At 47.2% G+C, this 15,449-nt stretch overlaps 1 protein-coding gene across 1 annotated transcript in view; it reads left to right on the forward strand.

The window, feature by feature from the left end:
- Positions 1–5,217, forward strand: part of LOC112234305 (3-hydroxyisobutyrate dehydrogenase, mitochondrial) — a 39,549-nt gene extending 34,332 nt beyond the window's left edge. The window contains exons 7-8 of the mRNA XM_024402370.2: positions 3,234–3,390; positions 3,626–5,217. Of these exons, the coding sequence (XP_024258138.1) occupies positions 3,234–3,390; positions 3,626–3,802 (334 nt within the window). The 3' untranslated portion in view covers positions 3,803–5,217. The remainder of the gene's footprint in view (positions 1–3,233; positions 3,391–3,625) is intronic.
- Positions 5,218–15,449: the final 10,232 nt, after the last annotated feature.

Genomic DNA, 15,449 nt, shown 5'->3' on the forward strand with positions numbered 1-15,449 from the left:
GAGGCGTGTTGTAGTATGGAGGCGTGTTGTGGTGTAGTATGGAGGCGTGTTGTGGTGTAGTATGGAGGCGTGTTGTGGTGTAGCATGGAGGCGTGTTGTGGTGTAGCGTGGAGGCGTGTTGTAGTATGGAGGCGTGTTGTGGTGTAGTATGGAGGCGTGTTGTAGTATGGAGGCGTGTTGTGGTGTAGTATGGAGGCGTGTTGTGGTGTAGTATGGAGGCGTGTTGTGGTGTAGCGTGGAGCGTGTTGTTGTAGTATGGAGGCGTGTTGTGGTGTAGCATGGAGGCATGTTGTGGTGTAGCGTGGAGGCGTGTTGTGGTGTAGTATGGAGGCGTGTTGTGGTGTAGCGTGGAGGCGTGTTGTGTATGGAGGCGTGTTGTGGTGTAGCGTGGAGGCGTGTTGTAGTATGGAGGCGTGTTGTGGTGTAGTATGGAGGCGTGTTGTGGTGTAGTGTGGAGGCGTGTTGTGGTGTGTATGGAGGCGTGTTGTGGTGTAGTATGGAGGCGTGTTGTGGTGTAGTATGGAGGCGTGTTGTGGTGTAGTATGGAGGCGTGTTGTGGTGTAGTATGGAGGCGTGTTGTGGTGTAGTATGGAGGCGTGGTGTAGTATGGGGCGTGTTGTGGTGTAGTATGGAGGCGTGTTGTGGTGTAGTATGGAGGCGTGTTGTGGTGTAGTATGGAGGCGTGGTGTAGTATGGAGCGTGTGTTGTGGTGTAGTATGGAGGCGTGTTGTGTAATATGGAGGCGTTTTGTGGTGTTGTATGGAGGCGTGTTGTGGTGTAGTGTGGAGGCGTGTTGTGGTGTAGTGTGGAGCGTGTTGTGGTGTAGTGTGGAGCGTGTTGTGGTGTAGTGTGGAGCGTGTTGTGGTGTAGTGTGGAGGCGTGTTGTGGTGTAAGTGTGGAGGCGTGTTGTGGTGTAGTGTGGAGGCGTGTTGTGGTGCGTGTTGTGGTGTGGAGTGTGTTGTGCGTGTTGTGGTGTAGTGTGGAGGCGTGTTGTGGAGGCGTGTTGTGGTGTGGTGTGGAGGCGTGTTGTGGTGTAGTGTGGAGGCGTGTACTGTGGAGGCGTGTTGTGGTGGCGTGTTGTGGTGTAGTGTGGAGGCGTGTTGTGGTGTAGTGTGGAGCGTGTTGTGGTCAGTGTGGAGGCGTGTTGTGGTGTAGTGTGGAGGCGTGTTGTGGTGTAGTGTGGAGGCGTGTTGTGGTGTAGTGTGGAGGCGTGTACTGTGGAGGCGTGTTGTGGTGGCGTGTTGTGGTGTAGTGTGGAGGCGTGTTGTGGTGTAGTGTGGAGGCGTGTTGTGGTGTAGTGTGGAGGCGTGTTGTGGTGTAAGTGTGGAGGCGTGTGGTGTTGTGGGACGTGAGTGGTGGTGTGGACGCGTGTTGTGGACGCGTGTTGTGGTTAACGTGGAGGCGTGTTGTGGTGTAACGTGGAGGGGTGTTGTGTGGAGGCGTGGTGTAGTGTGGAGCGTGTTGTGGTGGTGTAACCGAGTGGCCATTAACACTGAGAGAGTGGTGGTGTGGACGTGTTGTGGGTTCGCGTGTTGTCACCAGTGTGGAGGCGTGTTGTGCTGTAGCGTGGAGGCGTGTTTGGTGTAACGTGGGGCGTGTTGTGGTGTTGTATGGAAAGTGTTGTGGTGGAGGGTGTTGTGGTGTGGAGGGGTGTTGTGGTATAACATGGAGGGGTGTTGTGGTGTTGTATGGAGCGTGTTGTGGTGTTGTAGTGTGGAGCGTGGTGTGGAGCGTGGTGTAGTGTGGAGGTGAGGCGTGGTGTGGTGTAGTGTGGAGGCGTGGCGTGGTGTAGTGTGGAGGCGTGGTGTGGTGTAGTGTGGAGGCGTGGTGTGGTGTAGGTGTGATGTGGAAGTGTGTTGGTTCACCTGAGGATGTCACACCTTATTCCTTTCTGAATACTCATCCCTCTGTCACGTGACATGCTGCACTCTGACATGTCCTGTAGTTATTATTCCTTCTACGTAGTACTGTCTTCATCCCTTGCTTCTGGAGGCAGAGTTCTTTTAAATGACTGGGGAAGTGTGTGTCAATGAGGTTTATGTGCTCCTTGGCCACCACTTGTCCTCCTCTTTCTTCCATGTTCGAGGCATGATTAAGGATAGGAGGGGTAAACATCAATACTGCATTAGGCAGCATTTCCCAGTCCTCCACATAACCAGCCATTAACACTGAGAGATGGAGAAGAGAGAGACAGGCTCTGGGTTCAACATGGGTCACCAGCTCTCTCTTTTTCTCTTTCTCTCACACTCCCTCTTTCTCTCTTTCATTACATCGGTCTCTCTCTCGATCACTGTATCACTATATCAGCAGCAAAAAAAATAATTGTGCACCTCCTCATGGGTCTCCCGGTCACGGCCGGGGCTGTGACACAGCCTGGGATCCAACCCGGGTCTGTAGTGACGCCTCAAGCACTGCTGATCCACTCAGGAGCCCCAGTATCTCTGTTTCACATGCTTGTTTTCTCTTTCCTTTCATTGTTTTTCTATTGGCCTACCAGTATCATTGTTTTTCTATTGGCCTACCAGTATCATTGTTTTTCTATTGGCCTACCAGTATCATTGTTTTTCTATTGGCCTACCAGTATCATTGTTTTTCTATTGGCCTACCAGTATCATTGTTTTTCTATTGGCCTACCAGTATCATTGTTTTTCTATTGGCCTACCAGTATCCATTGTTTTTCTATTGGCCTACCAGTATCATTGTTTTTCTATTGGCCTACCAGTATCATTGTTTTTCTATTGGCCTACCAGTATCATTGTTTTTCTATTGGCCTACCAGTATCATTGTTTTTCTATTGGCCTACCAGTATCATTGTTTTTCTATTGGCCTACCAGTATCATTGTTTTTCTATTGGCCTACCAGTATCATTGTTTTTCTATTGGCCTACCAGTATCATTGTTTTTCTATTGGCCTACCAGTATCCATTGTTTTTCTATTGGCCTACCAGTATCCATTGTTTTTCTATTGGCCTACCAGTATCATTGTTTTTCTATTGGCCTACCAGTATCATTGTGTTTCTATTGGCCTACCAGTATCATTGTTTTTCTAACAGTATCATTATTTTTCTATTGGCCTACCAGTATCTCTCTCTGTACCTCTACACCCCCCACCCCCTTTATTTTCCCCTACCATTCCCTTACCTTTCTACCCTTCCACAACTCCCACACCTTTCTTCTCTCTCTCCATTGTTTTCCTCCTTTTCTCTTTAACTAACCTCCTCTCTTCTGTTCCAGGTTGGGTCTGGACCCGAAACTGCTGGCCCAGATCCTGAACATGTCATCAGGCAGGTGCTGGTCGAGTGACTCGTATAACCCAGTACCAGGTGTCATGGAGGGAGTCCCCTCTGGCAACAACTACCAGGGAGGCTTTGGGACCACGCTCATGGCCAAGGTCTGTTCTGTTCTACCCTAGCTGGCTGTCTGACTGGATGTGTTTGTACGTCTGTCTGTTTATGCCTCCCTTTTCATCTCTCCTTCTTTCTCTATCAAGTTTGGTTTGCTTATTTCTCTTTATTTTATTTCTCTTCATCTCTCTCTCTTGATCTCATTCCTCCCTTCTGTGCTCTCTCGTCTACTCTGCTTCACATAAACTCACATCTAACATCCCCATCTCTCTCTCCTGTAAGGACCTGGGTCTGGCCCAGCACACAGCCACCAACACTAAGACCCCTGTCCCCCTGGGCTCGCTGGCCCATCAGATCTACCGTGTCATGTGTGCCCGCGGCTACGCCAACAAGGACTTCTCCTCTGTGTTCCAGTTCCTACGTGAACAGGAGGAGGAGCCAGAAAAGAAGGGGGACTAGAACCCCTTACCTTATCCCCCAGCACAACCCTACGTCCCACCCGTACACCACACCCCTGCCTTTACCTGAGGAGAGAATTGGTTTCAGAGAGGTATGAGAACTTGAGATGGAAGTTGTTCTTTACTGCTGATCTAGGGTCAGGTATGATTTCATCCCCCTAATGGTTAAGGTTAGGACTGGGGGTTAGGTTAGGGCAGCCTCTACTTCCCCTGGCCAGGGAGGGGGCAGGGGGGTACTCATGGTCTAACACAACGTGTCGAGGGGATGACGTACGTAGGTTTAAAAGAGGATGTTTGACAGATCAGATAATGTGCATAACGTTGTACTTCCTGTTCTTTGTTTTGGGTTGTTTTTGTTTGTTTTTGTTGCCGGGAGTTTGTCTGTTACATGTGTTACAACCCATGATCCTGCCTCTTTGTCAGAGAAGAGAAGAAAACCCTGAAACAAGCAGAAAATAGCAACGCAGCAGCTCCTCCTCCAGGGCTCTGAGGTTTAGACTGGGTGATTAGAGATGCAGATGGAGACTGACCACGTTGGATCTGTTCAGCAGTAGCCTGAAATAATGAGAATAATAAGGATGATGATGCTATAGAGCTCAAGACAATTAGGGAAGGGCATACCACTGTCCCCTGTCTGAAGACTCTCACATACACACTTGAGCATTCTACACATGATAACCTATATTACATTACTTCATACCAAATGGGATCAGACGTTTCCTCATTTTGTTACCCGTCTTGTTTTGGGGGTGGGGAGGAGGTAGTTGGTGGGTGGGATTTGGGAGAAGGGGTGTGGTAGGTAATAGTGGTTCACTGATGTAAACCTCCCATTATTTGTTCCTTCATTATCCATCCATTTATTCATTGTTTAATTCAGTCACGTGTTTTCAACTTGAGCACAGTAGTGTTTGTTCCGTTTTGGGGGGGACAGGTCCCACCATGCTCGCTTCTCTTTATACAGACCCACCACTGTCTGGTACTGTGAGACGCCATTGGCGGCAGCTCCCAGGTCACTATGCACTCTGACCAATCCGTGCGGAGTGGGGCCAGGAAATCCTTTGATATACTTCCTGATTTGATATACCTCTACTGGAATTACAGCTTCTGTTTAACATCTGGAATTTCATTATAACCTATACAATTATTCTATCTGTAGCTTTTTTTTTACTGTCGGACAAAATATCTATCTTCTGCTCAGTACCTCTCCTTTGTTGTTTTCCTTCACTTCTCTTTTCATGTCATTCTCTCTCTCGCTCTCCTCTTCACTTGCTCCCTCTTCTTTCTGTCTGTGGCTCAGAACAGGCAGCATTATCTGTTTAAAGCGCCACCGAGGGTAGACTCCATCCCAACCTGTGCTGTGTGCATGTACATAATGTATATTTATTTTGTTGACTGTATTAAAGGAGACCCAGAGAATCCTCGCTGTCACGTTTTTCTTCTCGCTGTATACTAGTACATTAAGAGTGTCCGTCTCTGTCCGTCTCGGTCTCGCAATTTCAATGTAAGGGGCTTTATTGGCATGGGAAACATGGAATAGATAATAAAAGTGAAATAATGTGTGTCTGTCCTGTGAAGACATCCTCCATCACACTCCTGTCAGAAATAAGGAGGTGCTTTCTAATCTCACGTCTCTCTGTTTTGCTCTTTGTAAAAATATAAAATGTTTAAAGTAAGACTCATGTTGGCTACATGTCGTAATTGAACTGTAATTGTCTTTTTTATAAAAATAATTCCTGCTCCAGCTCTGTCTGACTGGCACAGATGACACCAGCTCAATAAAACACAACTGAAAAAAGGAATAACCAAGCCATGATTTTTCCCTCCCATTTCATTGTAATGATGGAAATAAGGGCATCATTCTGAGATTAGTGCTTCTATTTCTCCCTGCGTGACACTGGGTGTTATACACTCCTCTGGTAGAGAGCTTGAGAGAACAATGGAACAACAGGCAGGCAGTCGACCACAGGGCTGAGGCCTGGCACAACAGAGCTGTCGTCTCAGGGCCATGGTGAACACAGACGAGGCAGAGACATGCACAGGTCTGACCCTAAACTGGAACTAGAACCATGAGTAACATAACATTTGCGTCATTTAGAAGACTCTCTTCTCCAGAGCAACTTACAGGAGCAATTAGGTTTAAGTGCCTTGCTCAAGGGCAAATCTGCAGATTTTTTACCTTGTCGGGTCGGGGATTCGAACCAGGATAATGTTGCGCACACACGACCCTAACCCCAATTAACCCAAACCCAAGTCTACGGCAACACCTAACAAACACACATCAGCATAACCGTCCGTAACTCCTGTGACTGAAGAGGATGCTGTTGCCATGGGGAGCACCGACAGGGCAGGGACCTGAACATGAACTAACATGAATCCAAGCCTACAACAAGGGTGTGGGTACAGAGAATGCCATTCATAACTCAGAAGGAAACACTTCAGTGTCTGGCTGTCGGCAGTCTCCCAGTGTAGTAGACTTGATCACTTCAGTGTCCGGCTGTCAGCAGTCTCCCAGTGTAGTAGACTTGATCACTTCAGTGTCCGGCTGTCAGCAGTCTCCCAGTGTAGTAGACTTGATCACTTCAGTGTCCGGCTGTCAGCAGTCTCCCAGTGTAGTAGACTTGATCACTTCAGTGTCCGGCTGTCAGCAGTCTCCCAGTGTAGTAGACTTGATCACTTCAGTGTCCGGCTGTCAGCAGTCTCCCAGTGTAGTAGACTTGATCACTTCAGTGTCCGGCTGTCAGCAGTCTCCCAGTGTAGTAGACTTGATCACTTCAGTGTCCGGCTGTCAGCAGTCTCCCAGTGTAGTAGACTTGATCACTTCAGTGTTAAAGGTGGATTTGGACACACAGGAGAGTCATGGCTAAATCCTACTAGGTCGAAGGAGTTGTACATACAAACATTGCACTCCAGTCCAGTAGAATATGACTGTCCTGGCCAGGGGCCAGTCTGTCTGAGTTCTGTCTATACACCAGTCTAGTCCAGTAGACTTGATAACTTCAGTGTCCGGCCAGGGGCCAGTCGATCTGTAGTAGACTGATCACCAGTCCAGCTGTCACGTCTCCAGTGTAGTAGACTTGATAACTTCAGTGTCCTCAAGTCCCCACCTAGTCTGATTCAGTATTTGGGTCAGCAGTCTTTTAGATTGAGTCTGTGTCCGGCTGTCATGAGTCTCCCAGGCAGCTGATCACTTCAGTGTCCGGTTTCAGCAGTCTCATTAGAGAACATGATCAAGTGGCTCTATAAAGGCAGTCTCCCAGTGTAGACTTGATCACTTCAGTGTCCGGCTGTCTGCAGGCCAGTGGTAGACTTGATCACTTCAGTGACCGGCTGTCCAGTCTCCCAGTGTAGTAGACTTACTTCAGTGTCCCAGATGGCAGTCTCCCAGTGTAGTAGACTTGATCACTTCGTGGCCCTGGTCAAAGCAGTCACCAGTGTAGTAGGAATAGGGTGCTCAGCAGTCTCCCAGTGGACGCTGACTTGTCTGCTCGGCCTGACAGGCACACACCAACATACTGTAGTGGGATATTCACCAAGCAGCCAGGCACCACTCCTTTTCAAGGTTTGGATATGTATTTGTCTCTGTAGTTATTATTAAGCTGTCTGAACAGTGGCCTGTATTTGTTTGTTTGGTCTAAAAACAAGCCCTTGGTTCCATCCCACCACTTAGCTCTGGCCATTCAGTACTAGATATGCCTTCAGTGTTATAATATTTGGACACCTGGCCCTCACTGGTGATTCAAAACTCTTGTTTTGTCGAAAGCTGTACATACAAACATTGCACTCTGTCCAGCTCAAGAACGGTTTTCCTTTTGGCTCATAGCCTTTCTGAAAACCTGAGTTCTGTCTGATTCAAAGTCTAGTCCAGTAGCTACGAGTGTCCTGGCCAGGGGCCAGTCATCTGTGGTCATGTCCACCATGTCAGGGTACATCCTGGTCTAGCAGCACTACTAACCCCCACCTATCTGATTCCCACCATGTCTGGGGTTTCCATGAGCAGGCAGCTGAGTCGGCGGTTTCCTCATTGCCCACCATGTCAGGGTATCCAGGGCTTGTTGCCCACCACGTCTGTGTCACGGGCCCTGGTCAAACGTGCACCATGTAGGGAATAGGGTGCTATTTGGGACGCTGACTTGTCTGCATGTCAGGGGTATCCAGGGCTTGTTGCCCACCATGTCAGGGGTATCCAGGGCTTGTTGCCCACCATGTCAGGGGTATCCAGGGCTTGTTGCCCACCATGTCAGGGGTATCCAGGGCTTGTTGCCCACCATGTCAGGGGTATCCAGGGCTTGGCCCACCATTTCAGGTTTGGTATCCAGGGTATTTGTCACCTGTCAGTTATTATTAGGGCTGTCTGCCCAACAGTGGCCTGTATTTGTTTGTTTGGTCTAAAAACAAGCCCTTGGTTCCATCCCACCACTTAGCTCTGGCCATTCAGTACTAGATATGCCAAGGTATGATAATATTTCCACCTGGCCCTCCACTGAGTGATTCACAAACTCTTGTTTTGTAAGGAAAGCTGTAAAAACGCAACTCTGTAGCTCAAGAACGGTTTTCCTTTTGGCTCATAGCCTTTCCTGAAAACCTGAATACCCGGTGTGATTCAAATGATCCCTACGAAGTTGCCTCATTGCATGCCCACCATGTCAGGGGTATCCAGGGCTTGTTGCCCACCATGTCAGGGGTATCCAGGGCTTGTTGCCCACCATGTCAGGGGTATCCAGGGCTTGTTGCCCACCATGTCAGGGGTATCCAGGGCTTGTTGCCCACCATGTCAGGGGTATCCAGGGCTTGTTGCCCACCATGTCAGGGGTATCCAGGGCTTGTTGCCCACCATGTCAGGGGTATCCAGGGCTTGTTGCCCACCATGTCAGGGGTATCCAGGGCTTGTTGCCCACCATGTCAGGGGGTATCCAGGGCTTGTTGCCCACCATGTCAGGGGTATCCAGGGCTTGTTGCCCACCATGTCAGGGGTATCCAGGGCTTGTTGCCCACCATGTCAGGGGTATCCAGGGCTTGTTGCCCACCATTGCAGGAATAATGGTGTGTATTAGTAGGAATAATGTCTCACTGTGTATTAGCAGGAATGATGGTTCACTGTGTATTAGCAGGAATGATGGCTCACTGTGTATTAGCAGGAATAATGGCTCACTGTGTATTAGCAGGAATGACGGCTCACTGTGTATTAGCAGGAATGACGGCTCACTGTGTATTAGCAGGAATAACGGCTCACTGTGTATTAGCAGGAATGACGGCTCACTGTGTGTTAGCAGGAATAACGGCTCACTGTGTATTAGCAGGAATGACGGCTCACTGTGTGTTAGCAGGAATAATGTCTCACTGTGTATTAGCAGGAATAATGTCTCACTGTGTATTAGCAGGAATAATGGCTCACTGTGTATTAGCAGGAATAATGTCTCACTGTATTAGCAGGAATGACGGCTCACAGTATTAGCAGGAATGACGGCTCACAGTATTAGCAGGAATGACGGCTCACTGTATTAGCCGGAATGATGGTTCACTGTGTATTAGCAGGAATGACGGCTCACTGTATTAGCAGGAATAACGGCTCACTGTATTAGCAGGAATGATGGCTCACTCGGTGATGTGTAGCGAGAGTCTGTCTCTCACACAAACACGAGAGAAACCTAGAAGTATAGTGGCTGTGTGACTGGAATGGAGTGACTGCACCCAATGTGTGACTGGAATGGAGTGGCTCCACCCTTTCCTGTCTGTCCTTCTCTTTCACTAATCAGTGGTTTTGATAGGCCTGATTTGGAGAGTATGGAGCAATTTCACCATGGCAGGTAAAACAAAAGACCACAAATGAACACACCACAAATCATTCCCTTTCTATCCCGACACACAAACAAGCAGCACACACACACAATGCACAGCCAAGTGGAACACATCAAATCTGCTACTTTGCATACGGGCCACTTATACAGATAGCCTACTACCACTACACTCAGTCATTGACACCACTTAGGTTGGTTAATAAAGAGTACTTCACCACGAACAGGGAAGCACACTGCATTTCACTGGTGACAGGAAGGCACACAACTCTGCTGAATTCTATTCCTATGGAATCCTCATTATGACACACTATGTCCTCAGAACCTTGTCTTCTCCCACATGTTGTTACATTACAGACTTATTCTAAAATGGATTAAATAACAAAAATTCTTAACAATCTACACACAATACCCCATAAAGGTACAGTGAAAACAGGCTTGTAGAAATTTTAGCAAATTTTTTTTTTTTAAACAAATACCTTATTTACTTTTAGGTTTCAGACCCTTTGCTATGAAACTCGAAATTGAGCTCAGGTGCATCCTGTTTCCATTGATCATCCTTGAAATGTTTCTACAACTTGATTGGAGTCCACCTGTGATAAATTCAATTGATTGAACATGATTTGGAAAGGCACACGCCTGTCTATATAAGGTCCCACAGCTCACAGTGCATGTCAGAGCAAAAACCAAGCCACTAGGTCAAAGGAATTGTCTGTAGAGTGCCGAGACAGGATTGTGTCGAGCCACAGATCTGGGTAAGGGTACCAAAAACTTTCTGCAGAGTTGAAGGTCCCCAAGAACACAGTGGCCCCCATCATTCTTAAATGGAAAAAGTTTGGAACCACCAAGACTCTTCCCTGAGCTGGCTGCCCGGCCAAACTAAGCAATCAGAGGAGAAGGGTCTTGGTCAGGGAGGTAACGAAGAACCCAATGGTCACCCTGGCAGAGCTCTAGAGTTCCTTTGTGAAGATGGATGAATCTTCAAGAAGTACAACCATCTCTGCAGCACTCCACCAATCAGGCCTTTATGGTAGAGTGGCGAGACAGATGCTACTCCTCAGTAAACGGCACATGACTGGCAGCTTGAAGTTTGCCAAAAGTCACCTAAAGACTCAGACCATGAGAAACAAGATTCTCTTGTCTGATGAAACCAAGATTGAACTCTTTGGCTTGAATGCTAAGTGTCACGTCTAGAGGAAACCTGGCACTATCCCTACGGTGAAGCATGGTGGTGGCAGCATCATGTTGTGGGGATGTTTTTCAGTGGCAGGTACTGGCAGACTAGTCAGGATCGGGGCAAAGATAAACAGAGCAAAGTAAAGAGAGATCCTTGATGAAAACCTACTCCAGTGCGCTCAGGATCTTAGCCTGGGGTGAAGGTTCTCCTTCCAACAGGAGAACGACCTGAAGCACACAGCCAAGACAAGCAGGAGTGGCTTTGGGACAAGTCTCTGAATGTCCTTGAGTGGCCCAGCCAGAGCCCGGACTTGAACCCGATCGAACATCTCTGGAGACCTGAAAATAGCTGTGCAGCGACTCTCCCCATCCAACCTGACAGAGCTTGAGAGGATCTGCAGAGAAGAATGGGAGAAACTCCCCAAATACATGTGTGCCAAGAAAACTCAAGGCTGTAATCACTGTCTAATGTGCTTCAACAAAGTACTGAGTAATGCCAAGCGCTGCCATTGGACTCTGGAGCAGTGGAAATGTGTTCTCTGGAGTGATGAATCACGCTTCACCATCTGGCTGTCCAAACCCAAATCTGGGTTCATATGTACCTGTCCTCTCCTCACCTCTCATTATGCATTGTGGTACTGTCGCTCTCTCTCACCCTCTCTATTTCTCCTTCTCTCTTATCCTCTGTTAGTCTCTCAATCATTTCTCTCTGTGATGAGGATCTCTTTCCTCTCACCCTTTATTTCTCCTCCCTCTGTGTTGCTCTGTATTTCTCTCTCTCTCTCTCTCTCTCTCTCTCTCCACCTCTATCTCGGCTTGTATGTTGTTATTGTACAGTCTTTCTCTCCCCATCTACTTCTCTCTCCTTCTCTATCCTGACCAGTAGATTGTTAGTAGTCTCCCTCTGTCTCTCGTCCTCACTTTCACCCTCATCTGTTGTTGGTTGTCTCCCTCTCCCCCTCTCCTCCCTCTCTATCTCTGTGTCACCTGTGAGTAACGACGGACCGTGGACTCTATTCATCACCCTCTCCTGCACATGCTCAGTAGCTCTTCATTATATTAATTACTCTCATTGGAAGAGTGATCATCAGTCCTGTCAGAATCCATCACGCCCAGGTTCCCATGACATTGAGGACCCTGTTGTGGTCCGCATGGTAAACAATCACCGGTGGGTGCCTGCCGGTAACGGGACTGATGACTGGCGGCCCCGCCGGAACCCGTGGGGGGTGGGCTCTAAATACCCAGGAGGCACCACTCCTGCAGAGCCCCACCCTTCGCTGCCACAGCCACACTGTCCTAAGCACTGTTACAATATCAAATATGTTTTCATCCCCATCATAAATGAGGTGAGGATTGGCTGTCGGGTAAACGGATTCTGTATCTGTGATTAGAGGCGACAAAGAACTAACTGTTTCTTATGCTTTAAAGTTGTGACGAAGGTGGTTCCTTCTTAGTGTGGAGAAGCTTGGGTGATTCACATCATGTGTAACCTTGCTTGAGACCTGAAGACTTGTGTTTGCTAGCATAGCTTAATGCCTAGGCTTCAAATCAAATCAGAGTTTATTGGTCACATAAACATGTTTAGCAGATGTTATTGTGGGTGTCGTAAAATGCTTGTATTTCTAGCTCCAACAGTGCAGTAATATCTCAGCTCAGTGGGATAATGCGATCTTAAGGATTCTGCTAATATAGAACCTGTCCAGCATCAGAAATCTGCAGCTATTAAGAGCCAATCAGGCCCAGTGATATAACAGCTCTCTCTATGGCCTTTTCACTCCCTGTTTAAGGTTGTCTTCATGGTCAATTGACCTAATGCCTCATCCCTGTCTCTGTTAATTGGAACAGTTAGAGAGAGAGAGCATTTGGGGTGTTCTTTCCATCCCTCTGTGCCACATCCATCTTCCCATAATGCATCCTGACGGGGTGGAACTGCCCCTCCCCCCGTGTACCGTGTCACCCGCAGAACGGGCCGCCTGCTGAACATGGAATGATGGGATACGGCGTTCTTTGCTGTCATCACTAATCCTGCGCTCTAATCCACACAGCTGAATCTTTTTCTCACCCTAAAGTGTTTACACACACACACACACACGCAGGTGGCAGTCGCCCCCAGGGCACTGGGCTGTGGTAAGCAGGTAAATATAGAGAGGACTCTGCTGCTGTCTGTCATAGGTAAATGTGAGGGATTGGAGCTATGCTGCCTCTTCCAAAGCTCTTCCTGGTTATTCCCAATAATACCCCCCCCCCTCACGGGGCCAAAGCACTTCCTGGCTTCTCATTGGTATTCCGATTCCAACCGGGCCACCGCCAATGGCTTCTCCCAAGGGCTCACTCTCACTGGGGAGGGTTTGCTGGATGGGATTATGGAATCGTTTTTCAGTACCTGTAACGGGCCACTTGATTTTGAGATGAATGGAGTTGGTCAACATTATCATTTCTTTCTAATGTAAATCTGCTGCTCACAATATGTGTGTGTGTGTCTCTAATTTCCCTCTAATGTAACGGCCTTGTAAAGAGACAGTAAGGGGTGTATGTGTCATGTCCTAATGTAACTGCCCTGTAGATCACTGCATGTTACCTTCAGATCAATACTCTGGAGTGTGTGAAAAATGCGACCAATGTTTCATGTACAGTCCCCTCAACACACCCTGTACACACACGCAGGCACACACACATTACATGCACAAAGTAAAACAGCCTCATATACAGTGCATTTGGAAAGTATCCAGACCTCTTCACTTTTTCCACATTTTGTTATGTTACAGCCTTGTTCTAAAATTGATTTTAAAATTGTTTTGCCTCACTCAATACACTATAGCCCATAATGACAAAGTGAAAACAGGTTTTTAGAAATGTTTTTAAATATATAAGAAAAAAATGTACGTAAGGATTCAGACCCTTTTCTATGAGACTCAAAATTGAGCTCAGGTGCATCCTGTTTCTACTGATCATCCTTAACTGGAGTCCACCTGTGGTAAATTCAATTGATTGGAAATTATTTGGAAAGGCACACCTGTATATAAAAAGGTCCCACAGTTGACAGTACATGTCAGAGCAAAAACCAAGCCATGAGGTCTAAGGAATTGTCCGTAGAGCTCCGAGACAAGACTGTGTCGAGGCACAGATCTGGGGAAGTGTACCAAATATGTCTGCGGCACTGAAGGTCCCCAGAACACAGTGGCCGCCATCATTCTTAAAAGGAAGAAGTTTTGGACCACCAAGACTCTTCCTAGAGCTGGCTGCCCGGACAAACTGAGCAATCAGGAGAGAAGGGCCAAGGTGACCAAGAACACGATGGATCTCTCTGACAGAGCTCTAGAGTTAATTTGTGGAGATGGAGGAATCTTCCAGAAAGACAACCATCTCTGCAGCATTCCACCGATTAGGCCTTTACGGTAGAGTGGCGAGACAGATGCTACTCCTCAGTAAACGGCACATGACTGGCAGCTTGAAGTTTGCCAAAAGTCACCTAAAGACTCAGACCATGAGAAACAAGATTCTCTTGTCTGATGAAACCAAGATTGAACTCTTTGGCTTGAATGCTAAGTGTCACGTCTAGAGGAAACCTGGCACCATCCCTTCGGTGAAGCATGGTGGTGGCAGTATCATGCTGTGGGGATGTTTTTCAGTGACATGGACTGGGAGACTAGACAGGATTGAGGCAAAGATGAACGGAGCATATTACAGAGGGATCCTTGATGAAAACCTGCTCCAGAGCACTCAGGACCTCAGACTGGGGTGAAGGTTCTCCTTTCAACAGGACGACGACCTGAAGCACACAGCCAAGACAACGCAAGAGTGGCTTTGGGACAAGTCTCTGAATGTCCTTGAGTGTCCCAGTCAGAGCCTGGACTTGAACCAGATTGAACATCTTTGGAGAGACCTGAAAATAGCTGTGCAGCAACATCTCTGCAGAGAGGAATGGGAGAAACTTTCCAAATACATGTGTGCCAAGCTTGTAGCGTCATACCCAAGAAGATTCAAGGTTGTAATCACTGCCAAAGGTGCTTCAACAAAGTACTGAGTAAAGGGTCTGAATAATTATGTAAATATGATATTCCTGGTTTTATATTGAAGAAATTAGCAAAAATATCTAAAAACCTGTTTTTACTTTGTCGCTATGGGTTATTGTGTGTAGATTGAATTTTAGAATAAGGCTGTAGCCTAACAAAATGTGGAGAATGTCAAGGGGTCTGAATACTTTCCGTTCAAAAGTTTGGGGTCACTTAGAAATGTCCTTGTTTTGAAAAAAAAAAAAGTCCATTAAAACAACATCAAATTGATCAGAAATACAGTGTAGACATTGTTAATGTTGTAAATTACTATTCATTCTCTCTCTCTCAGCTGGAAACGGCTGATTTTGTATGGAATATCTACATAGGCGTAAAGAGGCCATTATCAGCAACCATCACTCCTGTGTTCCAATCCAAGTTTATCATTTTAAAAGGCAAATTGATCATTGGAAAACCCTTTTGCAATTATGTTAGCACAGCTGAAAACAGTTGTTCTGATTAAAGCAATAAAACTGGCCTTCTTTAAACTAGTTGAGTGTCTGGAGCATTAGCATTTGTGGGTTTGATTACAGGCTCAAAATGGCCAGAAACAAATACATTTCTTCTGAAACTCATCAGTCTATTCTTGTTCTGAGAAATTAAGGCTATTCCATGCGAGAAATTGCCA

Source organism: Oncorhynchus tshawytscha, linkage group LG31 (assembly GCF_018296145.1).
Source record: "Oncorhynchus tshawytscha isolate Ot180627B linkage group LG31, Otsh_v2.0, whole genome shotgun sequence".
Lineage (NCBI taxonomy): Eukaryota > Metazoa > Chordata > Actinopteri > Salmoniformes > Salmonidae > Oncorhynchus > Oncorhynchus tshawytscha.